The sequence below is a fragment of the Pimephales promelas genome, chromosome 7, assembly GCF_988280905.1.
Source record: "Pimephales promelas chromosome 7, fPimPro1.hap1.1, whole genome shotgun sequence".
Classification (NCBI taxonomy): Eukaryota; Metazoa; Chordata; class Actinopteri; order Cypriniformes; family Leuciscidae; genus Pimephales; species Pimephales promelas.
In genome coordinates, this window is record NC_142775.1 from 3,390,146 (window position 1) to 3,408,441 (window position 18,296).

General features: G+C 39.1%; 1 protein-coding gene across 1 annotated transcript; it reads left to right on the forward strand.

Annotated features, from left to right (window-relative positions):
* Window positions 1–223: 223 nt before the first annotated feature.
* Window positions 224–16,051, forward strand: stk24a (serine/threonine kinase 24a (STE20 homolog, yeast)). Its single transcript, XM_039690753.2, has 11 exons — window positions 224–288; window positions 2,720–2,950; window positions 4,566–4,622; window positions 6,555–6,663; window positions 6,785–6,942; window positions 9,725–9,910; window positions 11,438–11,580; window positions 11,679–11,799; window positions 14,728–14,796; window positions 14,948–15,078; window positions 15,152–16,051. Exons 1-11 carry the CDS (start codon window positions 268–270, stop codon window positions 15,168–15,170), a joined length of 1,245 nt encoding a protein of 414 aa, XP_039546687.2. The 5' UTR covers window positions 224–267; the 3' UTR covers window positions 15,171–16,051.
* The last annotated feature ends 2,245 nt before the right edge of the window (window positions 16,052–18,296 follow it).

Sequence of the window (18,296 nt, forward strand, 5' to 3'; positions counted from 1 at the left end):
TTTGAACAGGTTTTGAACAGCACGAGGGTAAATGTTGATCCTTTTGGCATCAGACACAACTTTCCCATTGGTTTTAAGTCAGGTTTTCAGCTTTAAGTTTTGAGGAACTAATTGCATACAGACTGTATTCCTAAACATTGTAAGAGGCAACCTGCTCTTTGATCCCGGCTGTGGTCCCGCCCCGCTACACCCATATGATAAAGAGTCCTGATGGACTGACTAACACATGAGTGTGAACGGCGTATTCAGGACGCAGCAGCCACAGTCATGGACGCTAATGGACTAAAGGTACTGTGTGTTTGAGTGTGAAAGAGTGTTTTCTGGTTGTTATTAGTTGACATCATGGTCCTGATGTAGGAAGACGAAGTGTGTGAGGCTAATATTTGTGAAAGTTGGCTTTTTATATATGTAGAATATTGTGTTTACCAGCAGAAATGTTCCATAAGAAAATGAATTTGAGTTTTACCACAGTAAGGGTTAATATCTGTTATTATATAACACAAAATACCTGGCGGTCAAAGTGCCACCGTTAGTGGAAAGGCCGTGACTATGGTTATTGTAAATGACGTGTGTGAGATTAGATTAGTCGTGTATATGTCCCGATTCAGCACAAGCTGCATTGACATTTATAGAGTCGTAATTGGCCTGTGCAAAGAGTTCCTTACTGTCAAAACATTAATTTAGCGACTACTGCCTACATTAGAGAGGGATCCCATTGCACCTTATGAAAAACTATATCAGGCTAGATGCTGCCAAACTGGTGAAGAGTTTGACCACTTGAGCCGCACAAATGTTTGTGTTCTCCATTCTTTCAATTCATTCTTTTGAAACTCCAACTTTTTTCCGATATGCAGTGATGCCTTTGGGATTGCAGAATGCACCTGCTATGTTTCAGCTCTTCGTGTGAATCACGAGGCTTTCTTGAATGACATTACGATTAATTCTGATTGTTAAAATGAACATCTGGTGACTGTATCGGTGTTTGAATACCTCTCTCATCATAAAGCGTTGTTTCATTGGCCGTGTGCATAGATGCTTTAAGTTTATGGCCAGTAAAACCAGGGCAAAAATCAGCATACCAAGAGATGCTTCTTCAGTTGCATTGCCAGAGATGGACATGAGATCTGTGTGAGGGTGTGATGAAGATGAAGTCAAGCAGGTTCACTCTTAGAAGAAATGGTTCTATTTAGAACCAGAAATGGTTCCATCCCCCGCTTCATATATGGAATTCCAAAATGGTTCTATATAGAACTATTTTTTTTTAAAGGTTCTATCCACAAGTTTCCTACGCCCCATGAGGCCTTCCGTCAAAAGTGGGCGCGACTTCCGGTTTGAAGTAAACAAAGCGCGACTTGACATGCTTGACACTCGTTCATTCAACAGTTGACAGTCATTCAAGTTATAGCGATCCAAACTAGCAAACGATGTGGGAACACAACCTCAACGAAATTCAAAAGGGTGAAATAACAGTACCTTTACCCTCCGCAGTGTATTATAATAACATTATTAATAATCAATACTCATCAAGGCATGGTGACAGACAGTTGTGTGAGCTGACAAACAATTAAAATAAAAAATACACACTTAGTCATTGTGCTTTGGAGTTTATTGAAAATTATAAATGAATGTGCTACTTGAATACATTAACTGGCACATTTGGTATTCTGTCAACACAGGCTTTGATCCCGAGTTTAGGTGTAACATCAGTAGAGAACAGCCAATCACATGCTGATAGAGTTTGTAGAATATTAAGAATTTAAACAAATGTACACAGGAAGATTCGTCGTCTTTTGGGAGGTGATGGAAACTACAGTCGTTGGCAGGATCACTGTGATTTCGTTTTCAGCTTATGTTCAAAACAATCACGTTTAAGCCACTGAATTAGTTTAGTCCGGTTATACATACAACCGCGAACAGCACATGTTTTCCCTGAGCTCCGTAACGACATCTCTCATAAAGATTTGCGTCTTTAAATAGTAAAATAATTCTCCGAAAAATGGCTAGCCTCTTCGCTAACTAACACACAAAATACCATTGGAATGCTACTTCCGCTGCCTCAACGGAAGTTTCACCCACTTTATTTTTTACAGGAGCGCCCCTCGGAAACTTGTGGATTGGCCATGTATGGAACTCCAGGGTTCTATAAAGAACCCAGAGGAACCCTTTTTTAAGAGTGTATAGAACCTTTTAGGGGTTCCAAATACGTAGCGCCCATAGAACCTTTTCTTCTAAGAGTGTTGAGTTGACTAGTATTGCTGTGTCTACGCCAACTGTATGTCCACAGATATGTTGTATGGATATGTGTAGACACTTGTTTTTATTTCACACTATTTTAAGTTTTAGCTTTTTATGTTGGACTTTCTATATTGTAAAAAGGTTAGAAGCGTATTACACAATTTGGGATTTACTATTTTCCAGCTCATGGAAAAGCAGCTGGACGGACATATACTGACACTTTTCCCATTTCGTCTACATCCAACGCACATGGCACCCACTAGCGTCAATATAAGATGCAGATATATATGGGCCAGAAGGCGCGTCCTAGTGGTCTAACCCTAACCCTACCCCAGACCTAAACCTACCCATAACCGAAGCGTGTTATATTGAAGCTAAAGGGTGCCATGTGAGATGAGAATGCGTTGGGAAAAGTGCAGCGTTTCTGATTCCATAAATAGTTTTAAACTACGAAACTACTCACTTGTTTTCCTTTCTTTTGTAGAATGTGAATGTTGACCCGGAGAAGCTGTTCACCAAGCTTGAGCGGATCGGGAAGGGGTCCTTTGGAGAAGTCTTCAAAGGCATTGACAATCGCACGCAACAGCTAGTTGCTATCAAGATCATCGACCTGGAGGAGGCTGAGGATGAAGTGGAGGACATCCAGCAGGAGATTACAGTTCTCAGCCAGTGTGACAGCCCCTTCATCACTAAATACTATGGCTCTTATCTGAAGGTGAGCCCCGTGCACTGGTACTGTGGAGCAGTTAAATGTGTGTCAGGCAACTCGTGGTGACAAGCTGTATTATGTAATGTTGTTATGCGACCAAGCAGATGATCACTTCATGCATGTCGTTGGTGATTTGAAATGCTCTCTTTGCAGAAAGGATAAGCAGTGATTTTAATATTTTCATTTTAACATTGTTAACACCCCATATGTCAGTTAGTGTTTGAATTTAATTGTTTAACCCTTATGCTGCATTAGGGACATTTTTGGTCTTTTGCAGTTTAATTTCTTTGACCATTTTGGCTGTTTTAATGCAAATGGTATGACATTTGGCAAAATTGTGACTTTTTGGATACATGTAAAAAATGTGATCCCATTTTGCAAAATATGTATAACACACACTGTGTAGATCAAATAGTAACACTCGGCACCATAAAGACCAAAAATGGCCCATTGAAACCCATTAAAACGTTGTTTAAATCTGAGGCTGTCAGTAATACATTAAACATGATTTTTGCACAAACATCCTTTCATTTTGAAGCAAAAGCATTATATTTGCATTATATAGTGTATTCCACCAGATGACGTCACTACATATTTATTCCCTATGGGTGGAAATGCACCTTATTTTAGGCAATAGGCAATGTTTAATAGGTGGCCATTTTTGGTCTCTAACGCGCTAAGTGGGATTTTTTGCAAAGTGGGACTGTGAAAATCCAAATCTAAAGTTTTCTCTTTGCATTTAGTTTATTGAAAATAATTGAATTTTTGTGTTTTTTCCTCTTATACAAATCGATGGTTTCGCAAACAAAACTGGTAATTAAAGGATTAAAATCCTGAAATTGAATACATTTTTGGTAGTTATGATGAGGACTGGTGCTGGTTAAAAGATTTAACTTGGTAAAAGTGGAAAATAATAATAATATATAATATTTTAGGCAATGTTTAATATGTGGCCATTTTTGGTCCTTAATGCACTCAACGGTGTTAAAAATCTAATGCAGCACAAGGGTTAAAACAATTGTATGCTGATGTTGTTTCTGAGAAGTAAAGTTTTATTTTGTGGCTTGAACACCACAAATACTCACCCTTTGGTTGATTTACTCAAGAGGTGTTTTCTTTCCCTAGAGCGTTTTGTAGGACTTTTGCACTTGTCTTTTCGCGATCAGATCGCTATTCAATCAGTCACCTAATGTGGTTTAAAATCGCTATAAACATGAAAGTTTCACCATAAAATAAACGGCTCATAACACAGAGTGCAAGAACCCGCACACAGGGTTGGCCGGCATTCTTGAGGCTCTTCCAAATGCCAGGGTTCCCATTGTTCCTGAATCACTTTTTGTGGTCTGATACCCTTTAAGCTGGTGTGTGGCGCAATATGGCTGCCGTCGCATCATCCAGGTGGTGCTGGACAATGGTGGTGGTTGAGGAGATTCCTCCCTTACATATATGAAGTGCTTTGAGTGCAGACATGTGCTATATATATATATAAAAAATAAATGTAATGAATTATTATTATTATTTAAAAATCAATTCTGCTCATCAGACAAAAAGACAAGACTCGCCCGTAATAAGTCAGTTCAAATTGGAAATATGTGTTTATATGAATATATGTCTCTTCCAGGAGTCAAAACTATGGATCATCATGGAATATTTAGGAGGAGGTTCAGCTCTGGATTTGGTAAGAATTTGAATTCCCTCAACTTTACAAATAATGGTTCATACTGTCACCTTGGTATTTACAAAAATGTATCATTTAAAACAATAAATATAAAAAACTACACCTATCAGACACACCTAACCCAGATAGCAAACTGACATTGAATCAACGTGGAAATATGACATCGAAACAACGTGAACATTGTTTTGCTCATCGAATTAACGTTGAACCAACGTCAGACGCGTCATTCTTTCAAAACTAACGGAAAATCAACTTGAAATCAACGCGTTGTTTCAACGTTATGAAAGCAAACCAATTTTCGATTTTCATTTAGCTTTGAAGAATGCCGCGTCTGACGTTGGTTCAACGTTAATTCGATGAGCAAAATCAACGTTGTTTCAATGTCATGAGAGACGTCGTTTCCACGTTGATTCAATGTCAGTTTGCTGTCTGGGAATTTAGGGCTTGCAGTCTCTACTAATGAGCTGATGAGTTGAAACAGGTCCGTTGGAACAGGCAGACATGCAAAATGTGTAATGATTCCCAAATCAAGACCAGGACAAGTTTGGGAAATGGTGAACATGATTTCAGCAGGTACAACATCAACAGCTTTATTGACCCTGGAACAACATTCCAATTAACCAATCAGATTTGAAGGACACAGTTTAGAGTTTATGTCAAGTTTGGGTTCTACATCAGTGTTAATCACCTATCATTATGAGTTATAGGGTTAGGTTTAGGGGCAGGGATAGGGTTAGGACTTATTTTTTTGGGACAGGCCCTCCACCACTGCCCATTTTGGATGTCTCACTCATCTAACTATACTTGATTCAACTCATCAGCTAATTATAGAGACCGCAAGACCCAAAATGGTAGTGTCCAACATGTGCCGTTTTGAGGGCCCTCTAGGAAAGGTTTGAAAGCACTGGTCTAAAGGACATATTTTGAGTTTTAGGGCATGGGTTTTCATTTCAGCCAATTCTACAATCCATCTAGTCCAGATGACAAGTTGGTGTGGCGACTTTGTTATAATAAGAAAAATCACTTGGACTAGTGTAGCCAAGCCTAGTCCAAGCCGCCTTCCTGGAGACTTCAGTTCAACCCTGCTCCAACACACCTGTCTGTTATTAATTATTAATCCTGAGCATCTTAATTAGCTGTTTGAGGTGCTTTGATTTAGGGTACTTTTACTTGACAACGATATGCTTAATCAGTATCTTTTCAGTATTTCACGTACATAAGAAATTATTGTCAAAACGATCCCCATTCACACAAATCCGCGAAAACGGCTAAAACGCTGTTTTAAGCTGCCAGGCCATTAGATGGCGATGAAACACTATACACTGAACAGGTAATACGCATGTGAATGACGTCATCGTCTTCAGAGATTCGGGGTTTTGTTGTTTACATGCAGACCGTTTTCTAAAACTTTGCGTTTTCAGGCATCCAAGGTTGGTTGTGTTTCTCCAGAGGTTTAGAGTTGGTTTGGAGTCCAATTCTACGTGTTTATTAAGATTCTCAACTCACACCACACAGACAAACGTCAACAAACACCAACAAACAAGTTGTTTGGCTGTTGGATTTCGGATTTTATGAAAAATAACGGTCATGATTTGGTCAGTCAGATGAAAACAAACCAAGACCAATGACAAGATAGGCCACCAGGGGTAACACACTGATCGACAAAACCCAACAAACATGTTTGCTGGCTTTTGTCTGTGCGGTGTTCATTGGCCTTAACAGGTCTAAAGATGATGACACGGGGCAAATTTATTGACCAATGTTGCTTGTGCACTTTCCCATTAAGAATGGGTAGCACATTTCTATCTGGATACTTTAGATCGGTTGCTCTCACCTGGTTGCCAGTTGATGGCAGCATCGCCCAGCAATATTGCTCAAAAAGTATGTATTCCCCCAATGTATAATCACCTTAACAGGTTCTTTGATCTACAGCTGGGACCAGGACCTCTTGATGAGTCTCATATCGCCACCATCCTCCGAGAGATCCTTAAGGGTCTGGATTACCTACATTCAGAGAAGAAAATTCACAGAGATATTAAAGGTATGGTACCTGCACATTTTTCTACTATTGAAGTCCAGCATTTCAAGATGTTTCAAGATGAACTTCTGTTCTGAAAGCTCAAATCAAGATGGCTGATGTGTGTTTGTGTGTTTTTCTCTAGCTGCCAACGTCCTGTTGTCAGAGCAGGGGGATGTGAAGCTGGCTGATTTTGGTGTGGCTGGGCAGCTCACAGACACACAGATCAAGAGGAACACGTTTGTGGGCACTCCATTCTGGATGGCACCAGAGGTCATTAAACAGTCAGAGTACGACTCAAAGGTCAGATTCACTCACAATGTAATGCATGTCCCAAAGCACCACACCCACCTAGGCCTGTGGCCAATTTTTTTAAAGATGACTCTTTAACCCCCTCAGACCTGAATTATGTTTCAAGTTTCTGAAAAATATAAAAGTACATTTTTCCAGCTCATGAGGTTTCTATAAATTTATTTTTTTATATAATTGCTTTCATTGTGATTTTTTTTTTTGTCCATTCCAATGGACCTCAAGTCAAAACAGGTGTACTTCCCAAAAATGTACCAACATGAAATAAATTAATAAACATAAAATTTGTTGGTCTATACTTTAAGCTTTTTCTCAAGGTCAAAAAAATTCCAGCAGTATACCATTTCAACTATAATTTTGAGGTTTTGGTTTTACAGATTACACATGGTTTGTAACAAACTAAATATATTTGAATCAATCAGTCTAGTCATATTAGTCATTTTCTGTGTGCATCTTTCTTTTTTTAGAACAAAAACTTGAACATTATAACATTACAACTTTAATCGTAAGGTTTTTCCTTTATATTGCACATTTGTTTATTCATAACAAAATAAACCTAGGAATCAATCAATGCATTCATGTTAGAGTTTTTTCCTGTGTGCATCCTGTGTTTCTTGTATTTTTACAGTACTGGCAGCAGGACGGCTGCCAGCAAGTCACTGTATTTCGATTTCCAGTAACTCCAGCTAGTCCAAGCTAGAAGTATTTATAATGGCATTAATGGTGCGTGGGATCTCAATATCTCAGCTCAGGAAGGGTCTAGAGCCACTGTCGTTTTTTTCGAGTCAAAATTTTGAGTTTCTCTGATCTTCTTGAAACTCTGGATTCTGATAGAGGGCCATGAGACTTAGATCTGAGTGCAAAAATGGAGTCTCTAGACCCGTCCTGAGCCGAGATATTGAGATATTTATAATGGCATTAATGGTGCGTGGGATCTCAATTTTTCAGCTCTGGACGGGTCTAGAGCCTCCATTTTTGCACTCAGGTCTAAGTCTCATGGCCCTCTATCAGAATCCAGAGTTTTGAGAAGATTGGAGAAACGTAATTTAAAAAAAAAAAACGAAAGGGGTACTGTCGGGGTACTGTGGGGCACTGATGGGTTTTTTTCGGGTCGAAATTTTGAGTTTTGATATCTTAGCTCTGGAAGGGTCTAGAGCCTCCATTTTTGTACTCAGGTCTAAGTCTCATGGCCCTCTATCAGAATCCACAGTTTTGAGAAGATTGGAGAAACTTAATTTCTCGCCCGAAAAAAAAAATCGAAAGGGGTACTGTCGGGGTACTGTGGGGCACTGTCGTTTTTTTTTTTTCGGGTCGAAATTTTGAGTTTCGATATCTTAGCTCCGGAAGGGTCTAGAGCCTCCATTTTTACACTCAGATCTAAGTCTCATGGCCCTCTGCCAGAATCCAGAGTTTTGAGAAGATTGGAGAAACTTTATTTTTTGCCCGGAAAAAAAAAAGAAAGGGGTACCACTGTCGTTTTTTTTTTCGGGTCGAAATTTTGAGTTTCGATATCTTAGCTCCGGAAGGGTCTAGAGCCTCCATTTTTGCAGTCAGGTCTAAGTCTCATGGCCCTCTATCAGAATCCAGAGTTTCGAGAAGATTGGAGAAACTTAATTTCTCGCCCGAAAAAAAACAACAAAAAAACGAAAGAGGTACCACTGTTGTTTTTTTTTCGGGTCGAAATTTTGAGTTTTGATATCTCAGCTCTGGAAGGGGCTAGAGCCTCCATTTTTGCACTCAGGTCTAAGTCTCATGGCCCTCTATCAGAATTTGGGAAGATTGGCGAAACTTAATTTTTTGCCCCCCCAAAAAAAACCTAAGGGGTACCACTGTCGTTTTTTTTTTTTCGGGCCGAATTTTTGAGTTTCGATATCTTAGCTCTGGAAGGGTCTAGAGCCTCCATTTTTGCACTCAGGTCTAAGTCTCATGGCCCTCTATCAGAATTTGGGAAGATTGGAGAGACTTAATTTTTCGCCCAAAAAGTTGCACTGTCGTTTTTTTTTCGGGCCGAATTTTTGAGTTTCGATATCTCAGCTCTGGAAGGGTCTAGAGCCTCCATTATTGCACTCAGATCTAAGTCTCATGGCCCTCTACCAGAATCCAGAGTTTTGAGAAGATTGGAGAAATTTAATGTTTCCCCCGAAAAAAAACAAAAACGAAAGGGGTACCACTCTGGTTTTTTTTTCGGGTCGAAATTTTAAGTTTCGATATCTCAGCTCTGGAAGGGTCTAGAGACTCCATTTTTGCACTCAGGTCTAAGTCTCGTGGCCCTCTATCAGAATCCAGAGTTTTGAAAAGATTGGAGAAACTAAATTTCTCGCCCGAAAAAAAAAAACGAATGGGGTACCACTGTCGTTTTTTTTTTTTCGGGTCGAAATTTTGAGTTTCGATATCTTAGCTCCGGAAGGGTCTAGAGCCTCCATTTTTGCGCTATCCGAATCCAGAGTTTTGAGAAGATTGGAGATTGAATATGCATCCATATTCTCCTCTTTCGCTTCCTCTTCATTTTTAACGCACATTAAATCCCCAAAGGTGTGATTCACCTTGCTCTATTTGTTTACCACTAGCGCATGCTGATGACGTTTTATTCTTCTAAACTAACTTGCGCCGTAGCCTATGATTCAATAGGTGACATCATCATACAGTCTTACACACATGTCCTACCCAAATGTATTAGATCCATGCCGTTGCAGGTATTAGTTCAAAAGAGAATGACGTGTAGCATACTGTCAGCCACATGTAATGTATCGGTCATTCGGGTTTGTGTGTTTTGCAGGCAGATATCTGGTCATTGGGCATAACTGCAATGGAGCTGGCCAAAGGAGAGCCACCCCACTCTGATCTTCACCCCATGAAGGTGTTGTTTCTCATCCCTAAGGAAAATTCACCCACACTGGAAGGAAACTGTAATAAAGCTCTCAAAGAGTTTGTAGATGTCTGTCTCAATAAAGACCCCAACTTTGTAAGTATTGCCAAACTATTTATAACAGGGGTATCCAATCTTGTTTCTGGGGTGGGTTGATCTTCTCTGCAGAGTTTAGCTCTGACCTGCTCCAACAGACCGGCCTGGAATTCCCCAGGGATTAGCTGATTCAGGTGTAGCTAAACTCTGTGGGAAGGAGGCCCTCCATGAGCAAGATTGGACACCTCTGATTTAGCAGGGTTCTTCAAATCAAGCTCTAGAGGGCTACTGCTCTGCAGAGTTTAGCTCAAGCCATGTTCAATCTCACCTACCTGTAATGTTCTAGTAACTCTGAAGACCATGATTAGCATGCTTAGGTGTCTTTGATTAGGGTTAAGGCCTCATTATGCTCCTGCGTCAACTCCACGGCATAGCTGTGCCGTCACTCCTACGGCGTCATGGCCGCTTTATGGTTCTGCGTCAGGTTGTGTTGCATCGTGGTGCATTTCACCTCCAGAACACTGGGTGGAGGGGTTCGCAAATCTCTTTGCTAGTTTGTTTTGGTTCCATGCGCCGGTTTGTGGAGTTGTTTGCCATTTGGCAGTATTTGTAGAGCGCTGAAGAGGAATTGTACAGATGGTCGTACTTTCGTACTTCCTCGGTCAAACGTTCCTCAACTTGATCCATCGTTGAAACAAACAGGTCACTTTAAAAATGGCGTTATAGCGGGAGGGGGAAACTGGATGATGTATGAAATGATGTATAATCTGACCAATCACAGCCCTTGCTGTCTGCGTCGCCTCGACACGTAGTTACAAGTGCACGTCGAGCTACGGCGGTGGGGTCGGAGAGGGGTTGGTGGCGATGCAGAGGGGTCTGCGGGGGTACGCCGTCGATTCGACGCAGAAGCATAAAACAGGCTTTAGAGCTAAACTCTGTAGAGCAGTGGCCCAATAGGGCCAGATTTGAGTAACCCTGCTATAGAGAGAATGCATTGACGTCACTGTCCTGCCGAAACACGCCTCCTTTAGCCGGACTGAGCGGCAAAAGAGCTGCTGTCTGACTGGATTTAATAGGGGAAACTGCGAAAACGCGAGTAAAACAAACGATTATCAATTTAAACTCAAGTTTGGACTCGACATAGGTTTCCTTACCACTTAAACATGTACCTCAGATTTCTTGTCAAACCTAGTTGTACAGTCAATTGCAAAGCTCTTTCCCGTTTTATGTGTTGTCTCGGCATTCACGCTGAAAATAAATCGTGCCGCTCAGTCTTTTTGCCACTCAGTGGGTGTAACCGCAGCTGATGGTGACATCACGCGCATACCCTCTATATAGTCTTTAGATTTCTGCATCTATAGCAGGGGTTGACAACTGTGTTCATCAAGGGTTACTGTCCTGCAGTGCTTCAACACTAATCAAACACACCTGCCTTTAATTTTCAAGTATTACAGAAAAAAATCTGGGTCAGATTTGTATAGGTGTGTTTGATCTCTGCAGGACAGTAACCCTTGAGGGCCAGAGCAGCCCACCCCTAATGCATAGCCATGAATAACCAAAAGACAATGTTTGTGTTGTCTGTACCAGAGGCCAACAGCTAAAGAGCTTTTGAAACACAAACTCATCCTTCGATATTCCAAGAAGCCATCATACCTGACAGAACTCATAGACAAGTACAAGAAATGGAAAGTAAAACAGGCCGATGATGAGTCCAGCTCAGATTCAGACTCGTAAGCACCAAACAAACATCGGCACACTTAGTTATATAAATATTATACTTATTTATTCACTGAGAAAATACTGAAATATTGAGTGTACATGTTCTCAGAGATGATGGTGAAGCATCTGGGGAGTCTGAGAAAGATGACTGGATCTTCAACACTATCAAAGACAAAGAGCTGAAACCGATACAGAACGTGAATAAGCATGAAGAAATCATTCCCATAAAGGTGAGGAATCAGATGTGCCGGTGTCTTTGCATTAGATAGAAAATATCAAAGCAGGAGTTGTTTATTTTAAAGACATGCATTAGGTACACTTATCAAGCGAAAGATGTTTGTTCTATTTTGAAACGATACAAGATATAGTGTTTGTGGTTGTGAGATGTCGATAGTTGGTGTGATTCTTTACACCAGTGGTTAATGTGCTTGGACACCTCTGTAAGCTTGAGAACCGAGATCATAGGGTGTGTTCACACTTGGCATGTTTGGTTGGATTAATGCCTGGTTCAGATTACACGATTTTTTTGTCTGTTACGATAGTCGCTGTGTCAGATTACGCGATTTTGACTCATAAAATCTTGTCGTGTCGTGGACAAGACACACGTCAGACTACACGTTGCTTCCTGACCAGTCATCACATGCCGTCTTTAACGGCGTGCGCGATGTCATCGAGAAGGCGAAACTAGTAGCGAGTGACTTCCAGAAACTAATGTAAACAAACAATGGATGAAGCGGTGAGTGTTGTATTGGCTGTCCTGTGTTCAGAAATAGTAAAAAAAGAAGAAAAAAAATGACAATGGACACGTTCCTGGATTGCTCGAAGAGGACCGTATGGGCTGTCAATCCTCCAAAGAGAACTTGAGGTAAAATATTGTTTTCTAATATATTTTTACTTTTAGTTTTAACGTTAGCACCATCGTCTTTCTTTCGTTTCGCCATTTTTGAAAATTTTTGAAAGCTTCCGTGCTCCTATTGGTCAACCTCATACATGTGACAGAACCGTCGTGGACGACCGTTAAACAAAATTAAACATGCTAGTCTTTTTGTCGTGATGTCGTGAAGCATCGCAGACGCGACGTAGGTTGTCGCCCACTATGACACACTATACGAGATGATACGAATGAATCTTGCGTCCCGACGCCCGTTGACGGATCGCGCCAAAATCGGGCTAAAATTCGTGTAATCTGAACTAGGCATAAAACGACCTGTGGTGTGTTCGGCTCATTCGAATAAGTGTGAACGCTATGATCCGGCCCACATCTGGTGCGTGTTGAATCCACATGTACCAGATGTGGCCCGGATCCGGACCGACACTATGTTGCTGTCTGGGAAACCTCTATATGATTTCTCAGCTGGTCAAAATACCATGATACGGTGCTATGCACAAACAACCAGTGTTGGGTAAGTTACTCTAAAAAAGTAATTAATTACTAGTTACTAATTGCCTCTTCAACAATGTAATTAGAGTACTGTATGAATTACTCTCTTTAAAAAGTATTTAATTACTTTTAATTACTAATTACTTTCAAAATCCCATTTCAATCTCAACCAGCTGAATAATACAAGGATAGACATGAATCTGTTTTAATTCTTTCAAATAAATACTATAAAATTTCTTGAATTATCCTTAAACTGACCAAGGTGGAGAAGGTTACATTATAAAAACATACTTTTTAGCATCAGACAATACATTTTGATGTTAAACCCACTATTGTTTTATGTCTGATCTCATGACTTTTTACACTTTTTTCATACATATTTTACAATAATTACGTACGAATTCACATACGAATTTGTACGAGTGCGGTCGTACGATTTAGACACCTCATAAAATGCATACAAATCGATGTGAGATCGGATTAAGAGTAATCCCTTACTTTACATTTTCAAGGGAAAAGTAATTAAATTACAGTAAATTACACCCAACACTGCAAACAACGAGCGCATTTATCCCAGCACATAGCATTGCTTTTGATCTTGGAAGTTCAGTTCTGTCTCAAAAAACGCAATACGTCATAAAAGCCAACCAATCAGGTTGTGAACATACCCCTATGCCTTTAGGTTTGGGGATAAAAATGCCAATCTGAACGCTAGCGGACGCTGTTTGGTCCCAGACAAATGAACCAAGCCAATCGAACAACACATCTCTATGGAGAGGCATGTGAATTCCCCAGCTGTTTATGAACACATTTACTCTTTTTTTTTTTGGGGTGGATTTGAATATATATTTGAAAAAATCTCAAAAATAATTTCTTATTAAGTTTTAGAAATAGTGATTAAAAAAAGTGTTCGTTTTTGCATTATAATTACAGCCAAACATTGGATTAGAAAGAGAAGCTTATGTTGTTATAAGCAAATTTTATGCCCATTTTTTTTCAGAATTTGTATCAAAAACGCAACTCATTCAATTATAACATTTTATGTAGAATAATATATTTTAAAAATTGTGAAAAAGAAATGTGGTGAATTTTTGTCAATTTTCCATTCATTTCCTATGGGGGTCATTTTTGACCCGAAGACCAAAATCGTGACTAATTTTTTTTCGACCACTTAGCATGCTCGGATCATGAACTCAATTTTTTTTAGTGTTCACACCCCTAATGCCAGAAATGTCACCAAGTTTCGTAACATTCAGATGAAGCTGTGATTTTTAAAAATTCAAAACAGATTTTTTGTATTCTGAATTTATCGGTGTATATAAAAGTGTGTGTGTGGGTTTGTCTGTTTTGCACTCTTGATGTTGTAGAGTGTTACCCCTTTACTGCGGTGACTTTCTTTTAGAATTGTGGCCGATTTGTAGATTGTACAGACAAAAATACAGATAATTTTTAGTGTTTTTATAAATTTCCCAATAATTTCCTACGGGTCGGTCATTTTTGACTGAAGACCACGAGTGAGTCTATTTTTTTTATGACCACTTAGCATGCTCGGATCATGAACTCAATTTGTTTTTTGTATTCACATACTAAATGCCAGAAAAGTCACCAAGTATCATAACCTTCCGATGAAGCTGTGATTTTTAATAATTCAAAACAGAAAATGATTCGGTCAGAAGTGACTGAGGACCTAACAGATCGAGCAAAAAAGATGAACGTAAGTGAAGTGAAAGCTCTGCAGCCAAAGTACACACACATCTGTCTCTCTCTCGTTGTTTAGGTTCCAGACAGTCCAAAAAGGTCTCCGTCCCAGTGTATGACCTCTATTATGTCCCCATTGTTTGCAGAGGTAAGAATTTGATTTAGTTTTCTTCATATTTGTAGATTAGAAAACGTAGATTTGTGGGTCAGACAAATGAACATCAGTGCATCCTGAACTAGCATTGCTGTGTCAATTCAGCGTATCAGTCCCAGGATAAGTGTGTTTGTTGTTGTGTCAGCTGAAGCAGAAGCGGGGTGTGTATAAGCCGGCGGCGTTGGAGGAGCTGAAGCAGGCCATGCTCCTGGCGGAAGAGAAGTGTCCCGGGATCACCGACGCCATGGTGACGGAGGTGGTTCAGAGGTTAAAGAGGTATTCACAGCACCCTGAGCATCACATGTGTGGCGTGGGATGAGTTGTCTGATGTGTGTTTTCTGCCTGACAGGTTTTCCTCTCATCACTGACTCTGCATGAAGACTCTTTCAGTGTGTGTGACTTTTGACTCACCGTGCACTTCAACACACACACACACTGAATGAGTGGTGTGCGTTCTTTTTGGATGATGTTGTTGCATAGTGTGTGTATGATGTGTTTTCCCAGACTTCAACATAATGTTGTCAAAGATATGGTAGTGTAAAAAAAGATTTTTTGGTGAAGTAAATACTACTGAAAAAAACCAAAACAATGCAATTTACATGAAAAAGTTAGTTCAGGCAAGAATAAAAAAAACAAAAAACAAGTAAATTCCATATCAGTACTTAATTCAAGCAAGTAGAAATGAAAGTGTAAATATCGACTCAATAAAATTAAGAAAAAATTACTCAACTTTTCTGATAATGGGGTTCCCATCATGCACTGGACCTTGAATAATTAATGAGGTTCATTTTTCACTGGTTTCCAGCTGTATTTACACTGTTTTATCGTTTATTTTTGTTGTCAGTATTAGTAACTTTCCATTTTGTGACATTTCGAGTAAATTTTTTGCTCAAAATGACAAATTCAAACACAAAAACGAAAAACATGATGTAATATAAATTACTTAGATGATCTAAGAAAAGCACATACTATAAATGACTATAAAATTCAATATTATTGTTTTAGTGAAATGTAATGCAAAGGCAATTTCAAGTAAATCGATTTTAACCTTTTACTAGCCGAGTTAAAATTACTTACTGTCTGTAAAGTTTACTTAATTCCCAATTCCAAGTAAATTTAACTTAAAGATATCAAATTAAAGCTACTGATCAATATGTTTAGGTTTTGGCAAATCTTTGTATATTTACTAGCATTTTCTGAGTGAAAAAAGTTGCCTAGATTTTTTCAAGTAAATCCTACTCCAATTTTTTTTTAGTGTACGTGTTGAATCCACATGTACCGGATGTGGCCCGGATCTGGGCCGACACTGTTGCAGTCTGGATTTTGGCTTGTTATTCTGATTAAGCCATTTATAAAATCAGGTACTTGTGTTGTACATACGTGAAGAATGTGGACTGGATTAGTTTAACAACCCTAAATCATCATTTGATAACAGTTGTCCTGTCTGTGTCGATATTTCCGACAGAGGGCTGCAGATTTGACGTATTTTTGTTGATCAACCTGTAAGTTATCATCACTCTGGTTCCCTTGACCTCTATGCCCTTGACACAAACCCAATAGGATTTTCCCATTGGATGTTTGATTCATAAAGAAAATAAGCGCTGTGACGAACAAAAGTTTATGATTCTTACACATTTTGTGATAATCTTAACAAATAAATACAACTTTTATGAATTTTGAAGTCTGAATACAATCGGCAGAAGTGGAAAGGTAAATGTAGGCTATAAACAAACGACACCGTGGTCACATGACACGGGAGGTTTACTGACGCGTTTATGTGTTAGAATAAAACGTGAAAATATCTTTATCTTGTGTTAGCCACAGACCTTTAGGGCATTTAACAGCCAAAACCTCTTGGCTAAACTCGAAACAGGGCTAAACTCGACTGCAGACATTGGTCAACAAAAATACGTCAGTCTCACCAGTTCTCCATGGGAATATCATATGATGTCGCTGTGGGTTGGGATATGTAAAATTGCCTTTTTTTATTTAAAAAACCGGTAGCATTTTATATCAAAGCTATTGCTAGGCGAATCCCAGGGGGAGGGGCTTCTCATTCTAGAGAGCATTTGATTGGACTAAACTGGTTACGCCTGAAATGAGTGGCCAAATCCAGCCAAGTGCAAAATGAACATCTCGCAATATTCCCTGGAAGTGTAAATATGTTTTTATGTTAAAAATAAAAATGGTCAAATTAGCCAAGTCATGGATCAAAGCTCAGAGATATGAACTAAAAAGTGTTTTGTGTGTATATCTGCTGTCTTTTACAGAGCTGAAATTATTAAATTACTGTTGATTATCCTTTTGCCATATTAAAAACAACGTATTAAATTGTAATTTCCTTTGTGTTATCACAAGTCCCTGTACTAACCTGATTTCTATGTTGTGGCTGTTCTTGACTTAGTTCATCATTTTAAATATCTTGCTTATTATTGTATCCATAACATGATTGTGTATGACTGTAGTCGATAAGGTTAGAAAGCACAATCTTTATTTTTTAAGTCAGTTTAGGGGTTTTGTAATAGTTGATTATTGTACAGCAAACAACTTAAGCTAAAATGTGTCGTGTCTAAACCACAAGCAATCAGAATCGAAAAAAAATAAACGTTTAGCCTAAGTACACGCTTGTTTTTTTTAAAAGGAAACCCATTAGATGCTTCATTTAGAAGTTGTCCTTCCCTGTATCTCCAATGGCTCTGAGTCACAGCACTTCTGATCGCACCTGAATGATAACAGCTTTTTAACACGGTGTTATGCAACAGAAATTCCTATGGGATTAGGACTATAAATCTGTGCTAAAGTTCAGATCAGGCTAACACATTTCCGAGCAATCGCTGCTGTGATGATCTTATTCCCTGTACATCACAGAGACGTCTATTTTTACATCTGGAAGACGTATTTTTTAGAGTGTTTGCTCATCTGCAATAGGTCTATAAGACGTTTCCTGTCAGAAGTCAAATAGATGTTTAGAAGATGTAATGATTTAGAATGTATAGTAGGGTAGGAAGGGGGGGGTTCACCTGCACCCGAAAGATATATTTTTTAACCTAGTTTTTTGTAATCCTTAAGGTGTCTAGAAAATGAATTTTGATGTTCCCCGCGCAAATTTTTGTCCCATATGTGATTTTTTGTATCATCTTTTGTGTCCGTGCTTGATTTTTGGCTGCGGAAAATGAAACCTACATAGAATCTGAACAATACATCCTACAGACACAATCTACCCCATTTTCTCTTCGTCTTTGCATGAGGAATTGATAGATATGAGGATTGTCTTGATTAGATGATGTATAGTGCATAAAAACTCAAATAAACACCAAAAAAATTTTAAAAAATGGTGACATTGGATCACTGGAACTCCTCCCCTATGGACCCTTCTGATAAATGTTTTCTAACTTTTGTATTTTTACAGTCTTTAGGATGTCTAAGAAGCAAATGTTGATGATCCCCACCTGAAATATTGTCGCATGTATGTATTTTCTGGCTATATTGGTTGC